At 40.7% G+C, this 22,888-nt stretch overlaps 1 protein-coding gene across 2 annotated transcripts in view; it reads left to right on the top strand.

Annotated features, from left to right (window-relative positions):
* Window positions 1-22,888, top strand: part of LOC112856153 (integrin alpha-X) — a 49,240-nt gene that overhangs the window by 17,445 nt on the left and 8,907 nt on the right. For both annotated transcript variants that reach the window (XM_025919706.2, XM_086692308.1), the window contains 6 exons: window positions 915-1,045; window positions 1,177-1,334; window positions 1,477-1,631; window positions 1,898-2,029; window positions 2,125-2,198; window positions 2,410-2,551. In XM_025919706.2, the coding sequence (XP_025775491.1) occupies window positions 915-1,045; window positions 1,177-1,334; window positions 1,477-1,631; window positions 1,898-2,029; window positions 2,125-2,198; window positions 2,410-2,551 (792 nt within the window). The remainder of the gene's footprint in view (window positions 1-914; window positions 1,046-1,176; window positions 1,335-1,476; window positions 1,632-1,897; window positions 2,030-2,124; window positions 2,199-2,409; window positions 2,552-22,888) is intronic.

Below are 22,888 nucleotides of genomic sequence, written 5' to 3'. Positions count from 1 at the left end.
TCCCACTGGGCCCCACACAAACCTGAGGATATGGTGGTAAGATCAGTTTTCTTGAGCATGAAGCCATTTGACTGGGTTTGTATATCACTTCCTGCCTCTTCCTTTCTAGACATCCTTAGTAATTGGTAAATTACTCTTTATTTAATATGACTATGCTTAATGTCTGCCAGTCCCAGCAGTGTCCAGAGATTTTAAAGGACATATTACTCAAGGGATTTGTCATTACAGGGGCAATGGAAATAAAAGAGAAGGAATGCACAGGGGAGGCAAGTTTCCAGAACATTTTCTTATGGGTACAGCCACTTCCCATCCCTTGTCCTCTGAAGAGATATGGTCGCCCTTGGGAGCAAAAAGGGGCCTTGGGCATGGTGTCAGAGGATCTGATTTCAGATATGGAGCTGATCTCTTAAAGGTCATGTGGCCTTGGCACTGTCCGAAAAGTAGGAGGTGGGGTCAGATGAGCTCTGAGGTCCCATTTAGCCCTAATACTCATCATAATCAGTAACTGACTAGTGACTTTTCCAGGTGCTGTTCAAAGAACTATATGCATTAATTCATTTACTACTCACAGCTAAACTCTGAGGTATTATTATCCCCATATGAAGCCTGAGGAAACTGAGGCACAGTAAGATCAGATCCTGGCCCAAGGCCTGGGTTAATGAATGAATGAGACCCAGGTCGCCAGGCCAGACTTTCAATCACCATGTCTTCACTTATGTCTTAGGGATCTTTCCTTTTCTTTAGTCATCATTGCCCCACCCCACCTCCTCTTTTTAAGTACTTCTGGTGACATCTTTTCACTACTCACCTCTTCTTTCTGTCTCCCACATTCATACCTTCCTGTTCCTCTTGTTGCTAATTTCCAACTCGTTTCCCTCACCCTCAACTTGACTTGCCGTTCCCTTTCTCACCAGCGGATCTCAGGCTCCCAGCTTTCCCCCAGCCTCCAGTATTTTGGGCAGTCACTGAGTGGGGGTCAGGACCTTACCCTGGATGGACTGGTGGACCTGGCTGTGGGGGCCCAGGGGCAGGTGATGTTGCTAAGGTGAGAAAGCCTTTCTCAGACACTTCCAGATGGTATCCTAAGTCCACGTAGGACTCCAGCCTCCCAATCCCCATCCCACGTTGTCTTCCTGGGATCAAGGGCCTGCCATCAGCTCAGTTTTCCACTCATAGGACCAGACCTGTGCTCAGGGTGTGGATGAATATCCAATTCACATCTGCAGAGATTGCCAGGTCTGTGTTTGAATGTCGGGAAGAGACAGCCTCTGTCAAGGCACTGGGTGATGCCAACGTCTGCCTTCGTATTTATGAAAGTCCCAAGAATCAGCTGGGTGAGTCCTCTCCTCTTTGGCCCAAGATACCCTGACACTTGGAATCCCTCAGCTCAGGACTCCTGTCTCCTGCCTTGAACCTTGTCCACCTGAGGAATTTCTGGCTCTTTCATCTCTCCTTATCCCCTCCTTTCCCCTGCAGGTGACCTCCAAAGCTCTGTGACCTTTGACCTGACCCTCGACCCTGGCCGCCAGAATCCCCGTGCCATCTTTGAGGAGACAAAAGCCCGGAATCTGACTCATGTCCGAGTCCTTGGGCTGAGACAGTACTGTGAGACCGTGAGGTTGCTCCTCCTGGTAAGGGGACTTTGAAGTCCTGGGGATGGCAGAGATTCTGAGGCTGGCAGTGGGCTGGGCAGGGAAAGAACAGAGTGTGTTCTGATTCTCACTGTGGTTCAGCCCCGGCACAGCACCTGGCATACAGGAGGTGCATAACATTGTTAGCTGAATGAGTGAGTGAGCAAACGAATAAATGGATGGGCCACTTGTAATTGCTGAGGCTACATAGCTGGATTTTAGGATAGAACCACTGCCTACTGCTGTTTTCAATGTCCATTCTCTAGGCCTGTGTGGAGGACTCAGTGACCCCCATCACCTTACGTCTCAACTTCTCCCTGGTGGGCAAACCTATCCCTTCCTTTGGAAACCTCCAGCCTATCTTGGCTGCGGATGCTCAGCGATACTTCGTGGCCTCTGTGAGTCCTGGTACTGGAATCTTCCAGAAAGGAGTGGAGGGTGTGGGTGTGGACTCCAGAACTTGGGGAAAACGTCACTTTGCCTTCCCTTTCAGCTTCCCTTTGAGAAGAATTGTGGAACTGACCATGTCTGTCAGGATGACCTTGGCATCTCCTTTGACTTCTCAGGGTGAGCTACCACTCCTTAGACCTGCCCTGGTTCCCCAACCCCTCTTCTTGAACCTGGAGCTCCTGCTCTGGCTCTCCCTAAAATTTCTACCCTGTGCTCAGAAACAACCTGTACCCCATTTCTTCCCTACTTCCTCACTCTGTGTTTTATCCCCAGACCATTTCTAGCCCCAGTCCCAGAATTATCTCCTGCCCTCTACCCCAACAACTAGCTTGAAGACTCTGGTGGTGGGGAGTACCCTGGAGCTGAATATGAAAGTGACAGTGTGGAATGATGGTGAAGACTCCTATGGAACCACAATCACCTTCTTCTACCCTCCAGGGCTGTCTTATCGTCGTGTGACAGGGAGCCAGGTATCTGGGGAAGAAAGCAGCTGATGGCTGGGGGTCAGCAGAGACTCCTGTGCTTGGTTTAGAGCTCAGGCAGGTGCCACCATTGCTTAGCAGCCTCTTGTAAGCCAAGAGGACTGGGGTGATCATAGTTGGATGAATATGGTTATATTGCTGGAGCTTGCCTTGGCTCATGCTGTATTCAACTCTGGGTATTGTATTTTAGAAATACTATCAGAAATTAATTCCCACAAGGCTGCAAATGTGGAGAGAAAGGGGACCCTGCCTTAAATTTCTTTGTTTTCCACACCATATAAGTATTCCTCTTTAAATAAAACATCTTGGCTCTCAAATAGTTTAAAACACTGTTCTGTAGAAGAAAGAGTTGAATTTATTGGTTTCTATAGATCAGGGCTTTGGATAATTTGGTAATAAAACCTCAGTCTGTATGCCTAGTGCACAGCAAAGCCAGTCACTGAGACATTGAATATGCAGCATGGGAAGGGTTTATTCGAGAGGCAGCCCAACCAGGAGATGGGAAATCCAGCCTCAAATCCACCTTCTCTAAGGGGGAGAGTCAGAGATTTTTAAGGCAACAAACAAAAAAAGAGTCTGGCTATAGGGGAGAGGAGCTACATGACTTCAAAATCAGATAAAGGAAATTAATAAGTAGGGGAAGGTTGAAGTCATTTTGTCATCTGTGCCTGCGAGAAGCTTCTGCATATGTTTTCATGCAATCCACAACCAGAGATTGGTGTCCATAATATGATCTGAGAATAGGGTTTTAGGCCCTTCTATGTCAAATGTTCATACATTGGACATATGTGCATTCTCAGAGACAGTCAGTGGTCATGACTGGTTCTGGTCAGTTTCTTTTTCTTTTTAAAGCTTTTATTTATTAATTAAAAAAATTTAAATGTTTATTTTTATTATTTATTTTTTATTAAATATAATTTATTGTCAAATTGGTTTCCATACAACACCCAGTGCTCATCCCAACAGGTGCCCTCCTTAATGCCCATCACTCACTTTCCCCTCTCCCCCAACCCCCATCAATCCTCAGTTTATTCTCAGTATTTAAGAGGCTCTATGGTTTGCCTCCCTCCCTCTCTGTAACTTTTTTCCCCTTCCCCTCCCCCATGGTCTTATGTTAAGTTTCTCAGGATCCACATATGAGTGAAAACATAAGGTATCTGTCTTTCTCGGACTGACTTATTTCACTTAGCATAATACCCTTCAGTTCCATCCACGTTGCTGCAAATGGCCAGATTTCATTCTTTCTCATTGCCAAGCAGCATTCCATTGTACATATAAATCACATCTTCTTTATCCATCCGTCACTTGATGGGCATTTAGGATCTTTCCATAATTTGGCTATTGTTTCCATAATTTGGCTATATAGCACCCATAAGAGCTGCTATATGGGTACATGTGGCCCTACGCATCAGCACTCCTGTTTCCTTTGGATAAATTCCTAGTAGTTCTGTTCCTGGGTTGTAGGGTAGTTCTATTTTTAATTTTTTGAGGAACCTCCACACTGTTTTCCAGAGTGGCTGCACCAGTTTGCATTCCCACCAACAGTACAAGAGGGTTCCCGTTTCTCCACATCCTCGCCAGCATCTGTTCTTTCCTGAGTTGTTAATTTTAGCCACTCTGACCAGTGTGAGGTGGTATCTCAGTGTGGTTTTGATTTGTATTTCCCTGATGATGAGTGGTGTTGAGCATCTTTTCATGTGTCTTTTTGCCATCTGGATGTCTTCTATGGAAAAGTCTCTATTCATGTATTCTTCCCATTTCTTGATTGGATTATTTATTTTTTGGGTGTTGAATTTGGTAAGTTCTTTATAGATTTTGGATGCTAAGCCCTTATCTGGTATGTCATTTGGAAATATCTTTTCCCATTCTGTCTGTTGCCTTTTAGTTTGGTTGATTGTTTCCTTTGCAGTGCAGAGCTATTTATCTTGATGAGGTCCCAATACTTCACTTTTGCTTTTAATTCTCTTGCCTTTGGAGATGTGTCAAGCAAGAAATTACTGCAGCTGAGGTCAAAGAGGTGGTTGCCTGTTTTCTCCTCTAGAGTTTTGATAGTTTCCTGTCTCACATTTAGGTCTTTCATTCATTTTGAGTTTATTTTTGTGTATGGTGTAAGAAAGTGGTCCAGTTTCATTCTTCTGCATGTTGCTTGCTGTCCAGTTCTTCCAGCACCATTTGTTAAAGATACTGTCTTTTTTCCATTGGATACTCTTTCCCGCTTTGTCAAAAATTAGTTGGCCATACATTTATGGGTCCAATTCTGGGGTCTCTATTTATTCCATTGGTCTATGTGTCTGTTTTTTGTGCCAGTACCATACTGTCTTGATGATTACAGCTTTGTAGTAGAGCCTAAGTCTGGGATTGTGATGCCCCCCGCTTTGGTTTTCTTTTTCAACATTACTTTGGCTATTTAGGGTCTTTTCTGGTTCCATACAAATTTTGGGATTGTTTGTTCTAGCTTTGAGAAGAATGCTGGTGCAATTTTGATTGGGATTGCATTGAACGTGTAGATAGCTTTGGGTAGTATTGACATTTTAACAATATTTATTCTTCCAATCCATGAGCATGGAATGTTTTTCCATTTCTTTGTGTCTTCTTCAATTTCCTTCATAAGCTTTCTATAGTTTTCAGCATACAGATCTTTTACATCTTTGGTTACATTTATTCCTAGGTATTTTATGATTCTTCTGCAATTGTAAGTGGGATTGAAGTCTTGATTTCTCTTTCTGTTGCTTCATTATTGGTGTATAGAAATGCATCAGACTTCTGTACATTGATTTTGTACCCTGTGACTTTGCTGAATTAATGTATCAGTTCTAGCAGCTTTTTGGTGGAGTCTTTCCGGTTTTCCATGTGGAATATCAAATCATCTACGAAAAGTGAAAGCTCAACTTCTTTGCCAATTTTGATGCTTTCTATTTCATTTTGTCATCTGATTGGTGATGCTAGCGCTTCCAACACTATGTTAAACAACAGTGGTGAGAGTAGACATCCCTGTCGTGTTCCTGATCTCAGGGGGAAAGGACTCAGTTTTTCCCCATTGAGGATTATATTAGCTGTGGGCTTTTCATATATGGCTTTTATGATGTTCAGGTATGTTCTTTCTATCCCGACTTTCTTGAGAGTTTTTTATTAAGAAAGGATGCTGTAATTTGTCAAATGCTTTTTCTGCATCTGTTGACAGGATCACATGGTTCTTAGCCTTTCTTTAATTAATGTGATGTATCACATTGATTGCTTTGCAAATATTGAACCAGCCCTGCATCCCAGGAATGAATCCCACTTGATCATGGTGAATAATTGTTTTTATATGCTGTTGAATTTGATTTGCTAGTATCTTGTTGAGAATTTTTGCATCCATATTCATCAGGGATATTGGCCTGTAGTTCTCCTTTTTTTGTGGGGTCTCTGGTTTGGGAATCAGTGTAATGCTGGCTTCATGGAATGTGTCCAGAACTTTTCCTTCCGTTTCTATTTTTGGAACAGCTTGAGAAGGATAGGTATTAAGTCTGATTTAAATGTCTGGTAGAATTCCACTGGGAAGCCATCTGGCCCAGGACTCTTGTTTGTTGGGACATTTTTGATAACTGATTCAATTTCTTGACTAGTTATCAATCTGTTCAAATTTTCTGTTTCTTCCCGTTTGAGTTTTGGTAGAGTGTGGGTGTATAGGAATTTGTCCATTTCTTCCAGGTTGTCCAGTTTATTGGCATATAATTTTTCATAGTATTCTCTGATAATTGCTTGTATTTCTGAAGGATTGGTTGTGATAAATCCATTTTCTTTCGTGATTTTATCTATTTGGGTCCTCTCTCTTTTCTTTTTAAGAAGTCTGGCTAAGGGTTTATCAATTTTACTTATTTTTTCAAAAAATCAGCTCTTAGTTTCATTGATCTGTTCTACTGGTTTTTTTTTTTTTTTTGATCCTATATTGTTTATTTCTGCTCTGATCTTTATTATTTCTCTTTTTCTCCTGGCCTTGGGGTTTCTTTGTTGTTCTGCCTCTAGTTCCTTTAGGTTTGCTGTTAGATTTTGTATTTGGGATTTTTCTTGTTTCTTGATAGGCCTGGATTGCAATGTGTTTTCCCCTTAAGACAACCTTTACTGCATCCCAAATGGTTTTGACTGTCGTGTTTTCATTTTCATTTGTTTCCATATATTTTTAAATTTCTTCTTTAATTGCCTAGTTGACCCATTCATTATTTAGTAGGATGTTCTTTAACCTCCACGCATTTGGAGGTTTTCCAAACTTTTTCCTGTGGTTGATTTCAAGTTTCATAGCATTGTGATCTGAAAATGTTCGTGGTATGATCTAAATTCTTTTATATTTATTGATGGATGTTTTGTGACCCAGTATATGATCTATCTTGGAGAACATTCCATGTGCACTCGTGAAGAATGTGTATTCTGCTGCTTTTGGATGAAAAGTTCTGAAAATATCTGTCAAGTCCATCTGGTCCAGTATATCATTCAGGGCCATTGTTTCTTTATTGATTTTCTGCCTATATGATCTGTCCATTGTTGTAAGTGGAATATTAAAGTCACCTGCAATTACCATATTCTTATAACAAAATTGCTTATGTTTGTGATTGTTTTATATATTTGGGAGCTCTCAAATTGGGCGCATAAACATTTATAATTGTTAGCTCTTCTTGATGGATAGACCGTGTAATTATGACATAATGCCCTTCTTCATTTCTTGTTACAGCCTTTAGTTTAAAATCTAGTTTGTCTGATACAAGTATGGCTACTCCAGTTTTCTTTTGACTTACAGTAGCATGATAGATGGTTCTCCATCCACTCACTTTCAATCTGAAGGTGTCCTCAGGTCTAAAGGTAGACAGAAAATTGATGTGTCTTTTTTTTTTAATCCATTCTGATACCCTATGTCTTTTGATTGGAGCATTTAGTCCATTTACATTCAGTGTTATTATTGCAAGATGTGGATTTAATGTTATTGTGTTATCTGTAGGTTTCATCTTTTTGGTGATGTCTCTGATCCTTTGTAGTCTTTGCAACATTCCTCACAGAGTCCCCTTTAAGATCTCTTGCTTTTAGAATTCTCTCTTTATCTTTGCATTTTGACAGTTTCACTATGATATGTTATGCAGAAGATCAATTCTTGTTACATCTGAAGGGAGCTTTCTGTGCCTCCTGGATTTCAATGTTTGTTTCTTTCCCCAGATTGGGGAGGTTCTCAGCTATGATTTGTTCAAATTGCTCCTATCTCTCTCCCTTCTTATTCTGAAATTCCTATGATATGGATATTATTACATTTCATTGAATCACTTAGTTCTCTAATTCTCCCCTTATGGTCCAGAATTTTTTTTTTTTATCTCTCTTTTTCTCAGCTTCATCTTTTTCCATAATTGTATCCTCTATTTCACCTAATCTCCCCTCTGCCTCTTCAGTGTTCACTGTCAGCACCTCTAGTTTATTTTGCACCTCATTTACAGCATTTTAAAATTCCTCATGACTATTTTTTAGTTCCTTGATCTCTGCAACAATAGATTCTCTGCTGTCTTCTATGTTTTTTTTTTCAATCCCAGGGATTAATCTTATGACTATTATTCTAAATTCTTGTTCAGTTATATTGTTTATATCTGTTGTGATCAAGTCTTTAGCTGTCATTTCTTCCTGGAATTTCTTTTGAGGAGAATCCTTCTGTTTCATCATTTTGGCTAGTTTTCTGTCCCTTATGTGTTTTAGAAACTTATGTGTCCTGCACCTGCGAGCACTACTATACACTGTCCAGGACCTGGACCTTCAGTAGGTGTTTTTTGGAGTGTGTTATGTACTCTCTGTTGTTGTGACTCTAGTTTCTTTATCTCCCTCCTCATATTTTTCTTTTGGACTCTGTACCAGGTGTGCTTTGATTTGTTCATTAAAGTAACCCTGGAAAAAAAATTTAAAAAAAAGGGGGTGGTGGTAGTGGTGGAACAGGCCTTATCCCATACAAAGAGAAAAATGACCGTGGACGGGAAAAAGAAAAAAAAAGAAAATTGACCAGGCAGAAAACTATATGGCTTACTTCAGAGAGAGAGAGAGAGAGAGAGAGAGAGAGAAATAAAGAGGGAAATATAGAACAGGTATAAAGAAAATAGATTAAATATGTCTGCTTAAACAAACCAACAACCTGAATACCCAGACTAGGGAAGGGAAGAAATAAGGAGAAAAGGAAGAAAAAATATATAAACTAAGAATTGTCCAAGAATTAAATTTGGAAAGGCAAAACCTCTGGGTGCCTTGGAACCGGTGGCAGCGCTCATCTGGAGGAGGGGGTGTCTGGTTGGTCAGTGTCAATCTCTGGTAGATATGTAGTCACCTGGTGTTGAAGGGTATGGTTTGGTGTAGGTGAGTCCCGCCTCCACTGTGGGCCTGTTGTCCCTTCTCTGAAGCCCCACCTTGTTGGTGATGGGGAGAAAAATGGTGACACCCCAGTCTCTCTTCCCCAGACCAGGTGTCCCAAACCACTCTGTTCAGGTAGTCCTCGCAGCACTGTGTGGGCATAAGCAGGCCTATTTTTTTTCTTTGCTCCACTGACTCGACTCCTATGCCTCCCTAGTGCTCAGCTGGGATTCAAACCCTGATGTCTTAAAGGGTCCCACTCTGTGCACCTCAGTTCTGGGAGAAGTGCCGCTCCACCCCACCGATAAATGGTTTCTGGCTGGTGGGCACAGGCAGGGTCCTTTTTCCTTTGAATGGCTGTATACATTCTTCCCACAGCACATGAGGGAAGGGATTGCTTTCTCCCACTGTGGACTGTGTCTCTGAACTAGTTACTGAGCCCTGGGTTGGCTCCCCTCCTTTCCAGGTGTGAGAACAGGGCAGCTGACTCTAGTCCAGAGAAAGCCTCAAAGTTAGAAATTGGATATTTCTTTTTTTTTTTTTTCTGATCTCAGGTCTGTGGTTTCTCTCTTGTCCAAATCTAGTCTTACACTTCCACAGCCCTTCTCTCCCCTTTGTCTCTCCACAGAAGGGGATCCCTCCCCTTCATGCCTATGCCACCCATTTTATCTCTCCCAGTTCACAATCATACACCTATGGGCCAGGTTGTCCTTGTGGGCCCCTGGAGATGTCTCTGTCACTCTGTGGCCCAGACTCTTGGAATTCAAAGTCCTTTGGCCTCAACACTGTTGTGTTTGAGGGACTAGGAAGCTTTGGGTCCCCCTACCTCTCTGCCATGTTGTATTCCCTGGTTCTGGTCAGTTTCTTAGTGAAGGCTTGAGTCTCTGCAGGACAACTAAATCAACCTTCTGTTATCATGGCATCAGGCAAGACTTATCTACAGAGACATGGTGGCAGGCTGCATTCTGAGAACAAGCAGATTTGGGTAAAAAGTTGCAGTTGCACTTATTAGTCCTGTTAACTCTTTGGTTACTGGTTTCCATGCCTACTGTCTTTTGATTATTTCTCATTCTTGAGGGAACTGGGATGATGACTACTCTAGCTATTTCCTGCTGAAATAGTGTGTAGATCAGGGTTAGAGGAATGGAAACTTTTTGCACTTATTTGGAAATATCCTTTGTTCCATGTTGTAAGCTAACATTCTGCATTACCAAAATTTTTGTACTTTGGTTAATAGTTTTTGTACATTTTATACCACATTTTATGATTAAATAGCAAAGGAGAAGTAGGAATATGAATAATCCTAGGGAAATTGATCTAATTTCTTGGAGGATCCAAGAAAATAACCTGGAAAACGAGTCCAAATCTGAGTCTGGGACATTAGGGGAGACTTGTAACCAAGTAGCTTGTTGTCTTATTTTGTAAATACAAGCTTCAATTTCTGAGGAAGTGCTAATATATATGCTGCATGATGAATTAGCTTTTACACAAACACCTCCTTGCTCTGCTAAAATATAATCTAAATTATGTTATATAAAACTATTATATATTATATTATATAAATTATATATTTTATAAATTATATTATATTAAATTATATTATATAAAACTATTCCTGCCCAAGGCCTTTTGTTGGGCTGCTGTGGCTTGGGAAGTTTTATTTTATTTAATAATTCCTAAAGTTACTGAACAATTTCTTATCATATGTTCATGTGATGTCATTCAACACTTTGGCAATAATGGTCTCCCAAACATGTACCAAATTCCATCTTCCTGACTTCTGGGAAAATAATCAGAATATTTTGTGATTTCTCTCTTTAACCTGTAGAACAGTTGAGAGGACTGGTCAAATGTCTGCTTTTATTAGAATTATATATGAAAAAAGGGGTGACCAAATGTCCTAGGAGACAAGTACCTCCCATGTGCTAGCCACATAAACATTCATGTTGCCAAGGGAAGTGTTGATATCCACAAACAAAAATGTAACCTGGGGTTCACATAGCACTCCTCTTAGTTTATTGGGGTCAATACTTTCATTTTGCAGAATCATTGTATTATTTGAAACCAAGAAGAAGTATAGTTAAGTTTGGTGTAATTGGTAAGAGAGTAACACAGAAGGGTGTGGGGGTCCTATGTTGTCAAGTTCTTTTAGTTTTCAGTATTGTACAGAGAGGAGCAGGACAAGATGAGTAACTTTTTTTTTCAATTTTTAAAAGTTTATTTATTTTTGTTTTAAGTACACATTTTATTTTATTATTGTTTTTTAAATAATTTATCGTCAAATTGGCTAACATACAGTGTGTACAGTGTGCTCTTGGTTTTGGGGGTAAATTCCAGTGGTTCATCATTTACACACAGCACTCAGTGCTCAAGATGAGTAACTTTTAAAACAGCATATTTCTCAAAAATCTCTAAAAGGTGATGAAAGGAAAAAGGGTCAATTAATTTAACAAGAGGTTAAATTATTAACTGTTATGATTATATTGTAAACAAAAGGAGAAATACAAGCTTCTAGGGTGTATTCTAATCATTGAATGTGAGAGGCCCATATTTTGGGATAGTTGGGAGAAAATTAAAGGATAAGAAAAATGAGGGAGGCCAAGTTGATTAACCTGATTCTGTAAGCTAATGGAGTGCATTGATTTAGATGTATTGAAAAATTAGGGATCAGAGAAAAGTTGGTTACAGGCATTACTATTGGGTCATTGTGGTTGTACACTGAGTGTGGTTTAGGGTGACATATCCAATAGGTATATGACATTTGAGAAATCCTAATCATGGAATTATCTTTCCAAACTTGAGAGATTGTAATAGAAAATTACTTAGGGAAAGTAAATAGGAAATATAAATAGGAAATGTAATAGGAAAATGCAAATAGAAAATGGAATAACATTCATAGTGTATAAACTATTAATAGGTCATAAGTTATTTGTTACTTATCTATTGGTTTCTTTATTTTTTTTTTATTTTTTTTATTTTTTAACTGTATTTATTTATTTATTTATTTTTTTATTTATATATGAAATTTATTGTCAAATTGGTTTCCATACAACACCCAGTGCTCATCCCAAAAGGTGCCCTCCTCAGTACCCATCACCCACCCTCTCCTCCCTCCCACCCCCCATCGACCCTTAGTTTGTTCTCAGTTCTCAACAGTCTCTTATGCTTTGGCTCTCTCCCACTCTAACCTCTTTTTTTTTTTTTTTTTTGTTCCCCTCCCCCATGGGTTTTTCTTAAGTTTCTCAGGATCCACATAAGAGTGAAACCATATGGTATCTGTCTTTCTCTGTATGGCTTATTTCACTTAGCATCACACTCTCCAGTTCCATCCACGTTGCTACAAAAGGCCATATTTCATTTTTTCTCATTGCCACGTAGTACTCCATTGTGTATATAAACCACAATTTCTTTATCCATTCATCAGTTGATGGACATTTAGGCTCTTTCCATAATTTGGCTATTGTTGAGAGTGCTGCTATGAACATTGGGGTACAAGTGCCCCTATGCATCAGTACTCCTGTGTCCCTTGGATAAATTCCTAGCAGTGCTATTGCTGGGTCATAGGGTAGGTCTATTTTTAATTTTCTGAGGAACCTCCACACTGCTTTCCAGAGCGGCTGCACCAATTTGCATTCCCACCAACAGTGCAAGAGGGTTCCCGTTTCTCCACATCCTCTCCAGCATCTATAGTCTCCTGATTTGTTCATTTTGGCCACTCTGACTGGCGTGAGGTGATATCTGAGTGTGGTTTTGATTTGTATTTCCCTGATAAGGAGAGACGCTGAACATCTTTTCATGTGCCTGTTGGCCATCCGGATGTCTTCTTTAGAGAAGTGTCTATTCATGTTTTCTGCCCATTTCTTCACTGGGTTATTTGCTTTTCGGGTGTGGAGTTTGGTGAGCTCTTTATAGATTTTGGATACTAGCCCTTTGTCCGATATGTCATTTGCAAATATCTTTTCCCATTCCGTTGGTTGCCTTTTAGTTTTGTTGGTTGTTTCCTTTGCTGTGCAGAAGCTTTTTATCTTCATAAGGTCCCAGTAATTCACTTTTGCTTTTAATTCCCTTGCCTTTGGGGATGTGTCGAGTAAGAGATTGCTACGGCTGAGGTCAGAGAGGTCTTTTCCTGCTTTCTCCTCTAAGGTTTTGATGGTTTCCTGTCTCACATTCAGGTCCTTTATCCATTTTGAGTTTATTTTTGTGAATGGTGTGAGAAAGTGGTCTAGTTTCAACCTTCTGCATGTTGCTGTCCAGTTCTCCCAGCACCATTTGTTGAAGAGACTGTCTTTTTTCCATTGGATGTTCTTTCCTGCTTTGTCAAAGATGAGTTGGCCGTACGTTTGTGGGTCTAGTTCCGGGGTTTCTATTCTATTCCATTGGTCTATGTGTCTGTTTTGGTGCCAATACCATGCTGTCTTGATGATGACAGCTTTGTAGTAGAGGCTAAAGTCTGGGATTGTGATGCCTCCTGCTTTGGTCTTCTTCTTCAAAATTACTTTGGCTATTCGGGGCCTTTTGTGGTTCCATATGAATTTTAGGATTGCTTGTTCTAGTTTCGAGAAGAATGCTGGTGCAATTTTGATGGGGATTGCATTGAATGTGTAGATAGCTTTGGGTAGTATTGACATTTTGACAATATTTATTCTTCCAATCCATGAGCAGGGAATGTCTTTCCATTTCTTTAAATCTTCTTCAATTACCTTCATAAGCTTTCTATAGTTTTCAGCATACAGATCCTTTACATCTTTGGTTAGATTGATTCCTAGGTATTTTATGCTTCTTGGTGCAATTGTGAATGGGATCAGTTTCTTTATTTGTCTTTCTGTTGCTTCATTGTTAGTGTATAAGAATGCAACTGATTTCTGTACATTGATTTTGTATCCTGCAACTTTGCTGAATTCATGGATCAGTTCTAGCAGACTTTTGGTGGAGTCTATCGGATTTTCCATGTATAATATCATGTCATCTGCAAAGAGCGAAAGCTTGACTTCATCTTTGCCAATTTTGACGCCTTTGATTTCCTTTTGTTGTCTGATTGCTGATGCTAGAACTTCCAGCACTATGTTAAACAACAGCGGTGAGAGTGGGCATCCCTGTCGTGTTCCTGATCTCAGGGAAAAAGCTCTCAGTTTTTCCCCGTTGAGGATGATGTTAGCTGTGGGCTTTTCATAAATGGCTTTTATGATCTTTAAGTATGTTCCTTCTATCCCGACTTTCTCAAGAGTTTTTATTAAGAAAGGGTGCTGGATTTTGTCGAAGGCCTTTTCTGCATCGATTGACAGGATCATATGGTTTTTCTCTTTTTTTTTTGTTAATGTGATGTATCACGTTGATTGATTTGCGAATGTTGAACCAGCCCTGCATCCCAGGAATGAATCCCACTTGATCATGGTGAATAATTCTTTTTCTATGCCGTTGAATTCGATTTGCTAGTATCTTATTGAGAATTTTTGCATCCATATTCATCAGGGATATTGGCCGGTAGTTCTCTTTTTTTACTGGGTCTCTGTCTGGTTTAGGAATCAAAGTAATACTGGCTTCATAGAATGAGTCTGGAAGTTTTCCTTCCCTTTCTATTTCTTGGAATAGCTTGAGAAGGATAGGTATTATCTCTGCTTTAAACGTCTGGTAGAACTCCCCTGGGAAGCCATCTGGTCCTGGACTCTTATTTGTTGGGAGATTTTTGATAACCGATTCAATTTCTTCGCTGGTGATGGGTCTGTTCAAGCTTTCTATTTCCTCCTGATTGAGTTTTGGAAGAGTGTGGGTGTTCAGGAATTTGTCCATTTCTTCTAGGTTGTCCAATTTGTTGGCATATAATTTTTCATAGTATTCCCTGATAATTGTTTGTATCTCTGAGGGATTGGTTGTAATAATTCCATTTTCATTCATGATTTTATCTATTTGGGTCATCTCCCTTTTCTTTTTGAGAAGCCTGGCTAGAGGTTTGTCAATTTTGTTTATTTTTTCAAAAAACCAACTCTTGGTTTCATTGATCTGCTCTACAGTTTTTTTAGATTCTATATTGTTTATTTCTGCTCTGATCTTTATTATTTCTCTTCTTCTGCTGGGTTTAGGCTGCCTTTGCTGTTCTGCTTCTATTTCCTTTAGGTGTGCTGTTAGATTTTGTATTTGGGATTTTTCTTGTTTCTTGAGATAGGCCTGGATTGCAATGTATTTTCCTCTCAGGACTGCCTTCGCTGCGTCCCAAAGCGTTTGGATTGTTGTATTTTCATTTTCGTTTGTTTCCATATATTTTTTAATTTCTTCTCTAATTGCCTGGTTGACCCACTCATTCGTTAGTAGGGTGTTCTTTAACCTCCATGCTTTTGGAGGTTTTCCAGACTTTTTTCTGTGGTTGATTTCAAGCTTCATAGCGTTGTGGTCTGAAAGTATGCATGGTATGATTTCAATTCTTGTAAACTTATGAAGGGCTGTTTTGTGACCCAGTATATGATCTATCTTGGAGAATGTTCCATGTGCACTCGAGAAGAAAGTATATTCTGTTGCTTTGGGATGCAGAGTTCTAAATATATCTGTCAAGTCCATCTGATCCAATGTCTCATTCAGTGCCCTTGTTTCTTTATTGATCGTGTGTCTAGATGATCTATCCATTTCTGTAAGTGGGGTGTTAAAGTCCCCTGCAATTACCACATTCTTATCAATAAGGTTGCTTGTGTTTATGAGTAATTGTTTTATATATTTGGGCGCTCCGGTATTCGGCGCATAGACATTTATAATTGTTAGCTCTTCCTGATGGATAGACCCTGTCACTATTATATAATGTCCTTCTTCATCTCTTGTTACAGCCTTTAATTTAAAGTCTAGTTTGTCTGATATAAGGATGGCTACTCCAGCTTTCTTTTGGCTTCCAGTAGCATGATAAATAGTTCTCCATCCCCTCACTCTCAATCTAAAGGTGTCCTCAGGTCTAAAATGAGTCTCTTGTAGACAGCAAATAGATGGGTCTTGTTTTTTTATCCATTCTGATACCCTATGTCTTTTGGTTGGCGCATTTAGTCCATTTACATTCAGTGTTATTATAGAAAGATACGGGTTTAGAGTCATTGTGATGTCTGTATGTTTTATGCTTGTAGTGATGTCTCTGGTACTTTGTCTCACAGGGTCCCCCTTAGGATCTCTTGTAGGGCTGGTTTAGTGGTGACAAATTCCTTCAGTTTTTGTTTGTTTGGGAAGACCTTTATCTCTCCTTCTATTCTAAATGACAGACTTGCTGGATAAAGGATTCTCGGCTGCATATTTTTTCTGTCTAACACACTGAAAATCTCGTGCCAATTCTTTCTGGCCTGCCAAGTTTCAAAAGAGAGATCAGTCACGAGTCTTATAGGTCTCCCTTTATATGTGAGGGCACGTTTACCCCTTGCTGCTTTCAGAATTTTCTCTTTATCCTTGTATTTTGCCAGTTTCACTATGATATGTCGTGCAGAAGATCGATTCAAGTTACGTCTGAAGGGAGTTCTCTGTGCCTCTTGGATTTCAATGCCTTTTTCCTTCCCCAGTTCAGGGAAGTTCTCAGCTATTATTTCTTCAAGTACCCCTTCAGCACCTTTCCCTCTCTCTTCCTCCTCTGGGATACCAATGATGCGTATATTATTTCTTTTTAGTGTATCACTTAGTTCTCTAATTTTCCCCTCATATTCCTGGATTTTTTTATCCCTCTTTTTCTCAGCTTCCTCTTTTTCCATAACTTTATCTTCTAGTTCACCTATTCTCTCCTCTGCCTCTTCAATCCGAGCCGTGGTGGTTTCCATTTTGTTATGCATTTCGTTTAAAGCGTTTTTCAGCTCCTCGTGACTGTTCCTTAGTCCCTTGATCTCTGTAGCAAGAGATTCTCTGCTGTCAGCTATACTGTTTTCAAGCCCAGCGATTAATTTTATGACTATTATTCTAAATTCACTTTCTGTTATATTATTTAAATCCTTTTTGATCAGCTCATTAGCTGTTGTTATTTCCTGGAGATTCTTCTGAGGGGAATTCTTCCGCTTGGTCATTTTGGATAGTCCCCGGCGTGGTGAGGACCTGCAGGGCACTTCCCCTGTGCTGTGGTGTATAACTGAGTTGGTGGGCGGAGCCGCAGTCAGACCTGATGTCTGCTCCCAGCCCACCGCTGGGGCCACAGTCAGACTGGTGCGTGCCTTCTCTTCCCCTCTCCTAGGGGCGGGATTCACTGTGGGGTGGGGTGGTCTGTCTGGGCTACTTGCACACTGCCAGGCTTGTGATGCTGGGGATCTGGCGTCTTAGCTGGGGTGGGTAGGCAAGGTGCACAGGGGCAGGAGGGGCAGGCTTAGCTTGCTTCTCCTTAGGTGATCCACTTCAGGAGGGGCCCTGTGGCAGCAAGAGGGAGTCAGATCCGCTGCCGGAGGTTTGGCTCCGCAGAAGCGCAGAGTTGGGTGTTTGCGCGGAGCGAGCAAGTTCCCTGGCAGGAACTGGTTCTCTTTGGGATTTTGGCTGGGGGATGGGCGGGGAAGATGGCGCTGGCGAGCGCCTTTGTTCCCCACCAAACTGAGCTCTGTCGTCCGGGGGCTCAGCAGCTCTCCTTCCCTTTGTCCTCCAGCCTTCCCGCTTTCTGAGCAGAGCTGTTAACTTATGACTTCCCAGACGCTAAGTCGCGCTTGCTGTGGGAACACAGTCTGTCAGGCCCCTCCGCTTTTTGCAAGCCAGACTCGGGGGCTCTGCTTGGCCGGCGAGCCACCCCTCCGCCCCGGCTCCCTCCCGCCAGTCCGTGGAGCGCGCACCGCCTCGCCGCCCTTCCTACCCTCTTCCGTGGGCCTCTCGTCTGCGCTTGGCTCCGGCGACTCCGTTCTGCTAATCCTCTGGTGGTTTTCTGGGTTATTTAGGCAGGTGTAGGTGGAATCTAAGTGATCAGCAGGACGCGCGGTGAGCCCAGCGTCCTCCTACGCCGCCATCTTCCTCCTGGCCTATCTCTATTGGTTTCTTTAGACCAGTTCTCCCAAGTAGCAGTTTCAGGTCCATCTCAGGTTTTCTGGTCCAAGCAGAGTTTTTCCCTATGTTCTTGTTGACAGGACATAGGGAACCAATGGATTCTTGTGGAACCAGCTTGAGTGTGGTAAATCTATGGCTTAATTCCCTTCAGTTTCACTGAAGGATGGTGGTCAACAGCACCTCATAAGGTCCTGTCAACTGAGGTTGGAGGTGATCCTCCAGGTGCTTCTTGTTCAAGGTGTTTAATAACACCAAGTCTCCAAGATTCAAGCGGTGTAAGAATACATCTGTGAAATGCATCAACCTGATAGAAGCAAATGTATGTATAGCACTTAGAATATTTCCCAAAGATTGAATGTACCCAATAGTATCCAAATCCCTAACATGAGCCCCACCTGGAACTCCTAAGTCATGAAAAGAATACAGAAAGTGTCTTTCATAAAACATTTCATAGGGGATTAAACCAAGCCTACTTCTAGGAGCCACTCTTACTGAAGCAGGGCAACTGACAAGAACTTTTTTCCCAGTTAAGTTGGTTTCTTGGCAGATTTTTACCAAAGTTTTTAAGCATATGGTTCATTTTTTTCCTGTTTTCCCAGAATATTGGTGTCTCTAGGAAGTATGTAGTCTCCATCAAGTGCCCAAGGCATTAGATACTGCTTGTGTGACCTTAGCCACAAATGCTGCTTCATTGTCTCTCTGAATTGTTAGTGGCAATCCAAACCTAGGATTGGTTTTAAAGTGTTTTGAAAACTTCTGAAAACTTCTCTGAATGGCATGAAAAAAACTCAACCCAACTTGTAGAGGTGTCTGTAAATTCTAGCAAATATTGAAAGTTACCTGTTGTTTTCGGCATCATGGTAAAATCTTCCTACCAATTTTCTCCAGGTTTGGTGTCTCTAAGTTCTATTATCTTTTAGGACTTGTGGGGGTTCAGTCCTAGGATTTTTTTTAGCACAAATGTCACATTTTTCCACTATTTTTGAACAGTTTTCTGAATATTGGGATCCATAATATATGGTTGGATCCATTAAAGAGCAGCATTATGTCCATAACAGGTGCTTTGTGAATATCACTAGTTATCTCTTCCATAAGATATTCTAGGTTAAGGTTTATTCCTTATTTATTGTATTTCCAGCCAGTTTCAATGCCAGAAATATGTCCAAATATCCATTTCTTAGCTCTTCTTAGGTCTTCAGAGGAAGGTTAGAGTTGATATTTAGTTAAGTCTATGTCTGGTACTAAAGCTGTTATAGAGGGTTTTGAAGTCTTTGTATGATCATGCCTGATTGTTACCTTTGGCAAGAAAACAGTCCAATTTCTGGTGTCCTCAGCAGGGGACAATAGCTACCTCCTTGTGTTCCAAAACAGCTTCTAGTACTTCTAAAGTCTCTTTGTCATGTTCAATTTCCCTATTTCCTGAATTTAACAAACCTCTTTCCTTCCAAATGGCTCTGCATATGCATGGACTGGTAAAAAGGTGTATCTAGAATAAGTAAAAATAGTCACTGTCTTGTCATACCTAAATGGAGGGCTCTTATGAGAGCTATGGCTTCAGCTTTCTGAGTGGAGGTACCTGGTGAGAGAGCTTCTACTGATGGGTCATCACTGCATATCCAGCTCTTTATTGTCCGTGATCCATAATATACTGCTCCAGTCCACAAACATCTCAAAGTCTGGATTTTCCAGTGTCAGATTCATAAAATCAGGATGGCTGGAATAAACTTGTTAATTATCTGTATACAGTCATGTATGGGTCCCTCAGTGTTGTTGGAGAGCAATGTGGTTGGATTCAAGGTGGAGACCGCTTTCTAAGTAACATTGGGGTTGTACAATAGGACAACCTGATATTTGCCTAATCTTCTAGAGGTGAGCCAGTAGCCACCCTTTTGTTCCAGTAGGAAGAGTACATAAATGTAGAGTATGCAGTGTGGTAGGATACCCCAAAGCAAATTTTTCTACTTGTAATAGATTACAAGTGGCTGTTATTGCTCTCACACACATTGGCCATCCCTTAGTTGTTAGATCTAATTATTTAGAAAAAATAGCAACAGATCTTTTTATGTTGCCCAAATTCTGAGTTAGCACTCCCAAGACTGATCCCCTGACTCTCATGGACAGACAAATCAAAAGGCTTCCTGATATATGGAAGGCTCAAAGCAGGAGCTGTGAGTAGCTTTTCTTTAACAACTTGGAATGCCTAATGACATTCTCCAGTCCAATAAAGAAGTTCATTATTTCTTCCTTTAAGAATTTCATAGAGAGGTTTAGTGATGAATCTTAAGGACTGAGAAAAAACTAAGGGTAGATGGTGGTGGGAGAAAGGGGAAAGTGGGTGATGGGCATGGAGGGGGGCACTTGTTGGGTGCTAAATTTGTACAGGCAAAATAGGTGTATTGTAGGGGTGCCTGGGTGGCTCAGTTGGTTGAGCATCCAACTCTTGATTTCATCTAAGGTCATGATCTTATTGATCGTGGGATAGAGCCCTGTGTTGAGCTCTGCACTGAGTGTGGAGCCTGCTTGGTATTTTCTCTCTTCCTCTCTCTATGCCACTCCTCCACACTCACATGTGCTTGCATGCTCTCTCTCTCTCAAAATGAATAAATAAACATAAAAAAAATAGGTGCATTGTATGTGGACTGGCAAAAGTGGAGAAGGCCAAATTCTAAGAAGGCAGAGAGAACAGGCTGAATTCCCCTTTTAGTTTGTTTCTTTAATGGATACTATCTGAAGTTTGGAATTCCCATCACAAAACTTAATATGCACAAGTGTCCCTGCTTTTGCTTGTCCTGGCTTCCTATCCATCCAAACATCTGATCTTACTTTTCATATGACTTCTTCAGGCAGCTCTAATAGAACTTCTCTACCTTGATGAAGCTTGTTCTGGTGGTACCTTTATATCTATGGATCCAATAGCAAAATTAACTTTAGCATTCAGTTTAGTTAATAGATCAAAGCCCAGTAAAGGGATGGGACATTCGGGCATATTCAGAAATCTGCGTTTAAGGTGAATTTGTCCCATTTGGCAGTTTAGTGGTTGTGGGAAGGTTTTAGTCAATACTTCTCCCAAAACTCTTGGTACAGCTATAGCAGAGAGAACCCAGAGTACTGAATATGTGGCCCTCACATCAGTAAAAAGTCCACGAGTCTATTTCCCATTGCCATTGTTATTTGGGGTTCCTTGTGGTATATGATGATAGGCTTTACAAGATTTAAAGGAATCCCTGGTCCCCTTCATTCTTAGTCACTATCAACCAGTTAAGGTATCTGGTGGGCATTTTGGGACTCTGTCTCCTTAAGAGAACTCATGAGCCTAGGGTATTCTCTTTTCCAATGGCCCTCTTCTTTACAATAGGCATATTGACAAGACCCAAATTGGGGCACCTGAATTTCTTATCTGTTGTCGATCTCACCCTCTAGGGGTCCCTGGCCTGGTCTTGGATTTCCTTGAGTTAAGGCGCAGTTAACAAGGCAACATGCTGTTTCATTTTCTGGTGCTCTTTTATTTCTTGTGCTTGGTCTCTGTTGATACTGTTAAAAACTTCAAAGACAGTTTCAAACAATTGTGAAGGGTATTACCAATGCAGCTTTTGGAGTTTTTTTTTTTTTTAATTTCCAGATATGTTTTGTTTGATAAACATCATATTGATCATCTTAAAAATTTCTGGTGCCTCAGGATCAATATCAGTTTATTTCTGATGTGTCTCAAAAATTCTTTCAGGAAATTCTGAAGGGTTCTCATTCAGTTTTAACTTCTTGACTCTTATTTACACTCCTTTGCTTAGGGACTCCTTTTCTTAATCCAGCTAAAATGCAATCCTGATAGTGTTCAAGCTAACTGCAGTCTCCAACGTTGACACTCCAGTTGGGATCCACAGTAGCAATGGCCATCATGGAATCAGCTCTTAAGGGGTTACTGGGGCTTCAGCATGTAGCTGATTAGCTTCTTCTCTAGCCTTTTCCTGGCCACATGCAGCATTCCTTAGAAGTGAGGAAAGTATTTAACAGATTTTGTACCTCTACCTAAGTGGGTTGTGAGTGGCAAAAATAGATGAAAACAAATTTTCCATCCTCTTGGGGTCATCTCTATAAGTAAGCATACTGTTTTTTTCAATTAAACAAATCTGAGGTAGAGAATGGAGAGTGGACCCAAATCATTCTTCCAGCATCTGAACATCCAATTGGGACCTGTGTTAGCAGATATTGCCATCCTCAGGAATCAGTGATTTCCTGGATGAATTAAACACCCTGCTGGGTATGAGAAGGGGAAATCTTTCCAAATTCTGGCCCCCCCCCCCAAGGCAAGGGGACCTGGTTCAGGGTCCCTTTGGTGCTCAAGTTGTTGGAATGGAGCTGCTGTGGAGGGGCAGTTTTAAACCCCTTTGGGGGTTTAATTCAATAATCAATAAATTATCCTCTTTTCTCCAGTTGGATTCAGGAAACAGATTTTTTAGTGTCACTGTGCTGTTGGAGTAAAATTTTACATCTTTTCTGAGCCAGCTTATTCTGATACAAAATCATAAAAGACTGAACAGAAGGTATTTCATCCCATTTACCTTCCCTTTTACAAATATCTAACTGTAAAATGGTATTATAATTTATGAATCCATTAATTAATGGTCATTTTTCTCCAGAATGTAACATATTTTGGCCAAGCAGTGTTGCAAAAAAAGATAATTTTTTCATAGTTTCATAACTAAACACTGCCCAATTTTGGAGAGTATAGCCCAAAGGGCTATATGCAGAAATCAAATAGTCATTTCTCATTTTCTAATTAGAACATGGCTGGTATTATGCAAAGATACCAAAAGCTGCAGCAACAAACATACCAGATGAAGCTCAGAGAGTACTACTGTAAGCATTTAGTTCCTCACTAAAAGTTGGGGCTTCACCTACTGAACCAAATGGCTTCCTAGTCTCTAGTTCCTCTCTGAAAGTTGGGTCTTCACTGACTGAACCAAAAAGTTTTCTAGTCAACTTTTTCTTTTTATGTTTATTTTATTTTATTTTATTTTA

The sequence above is a fragment of the Puma concolor genome, chromosome E3 (assembly GCF_028749965.1).
Source record: "Puma concolor isolate L17-30 chromosome E3, mPumCon1.1.hap2, whole genome shotgun sequence".
Taxonomy (NCBI): domain Eukaryota; kingdom Metazoa; phylum Chordata; class Mammalia; order Carnivora; family Felidae; genus Puma; species Puma concolor.
Note: the sequence above shows the minus strand (reverse complement) of the source record. Positions and strands in the feature narration are given on the sequence as shown.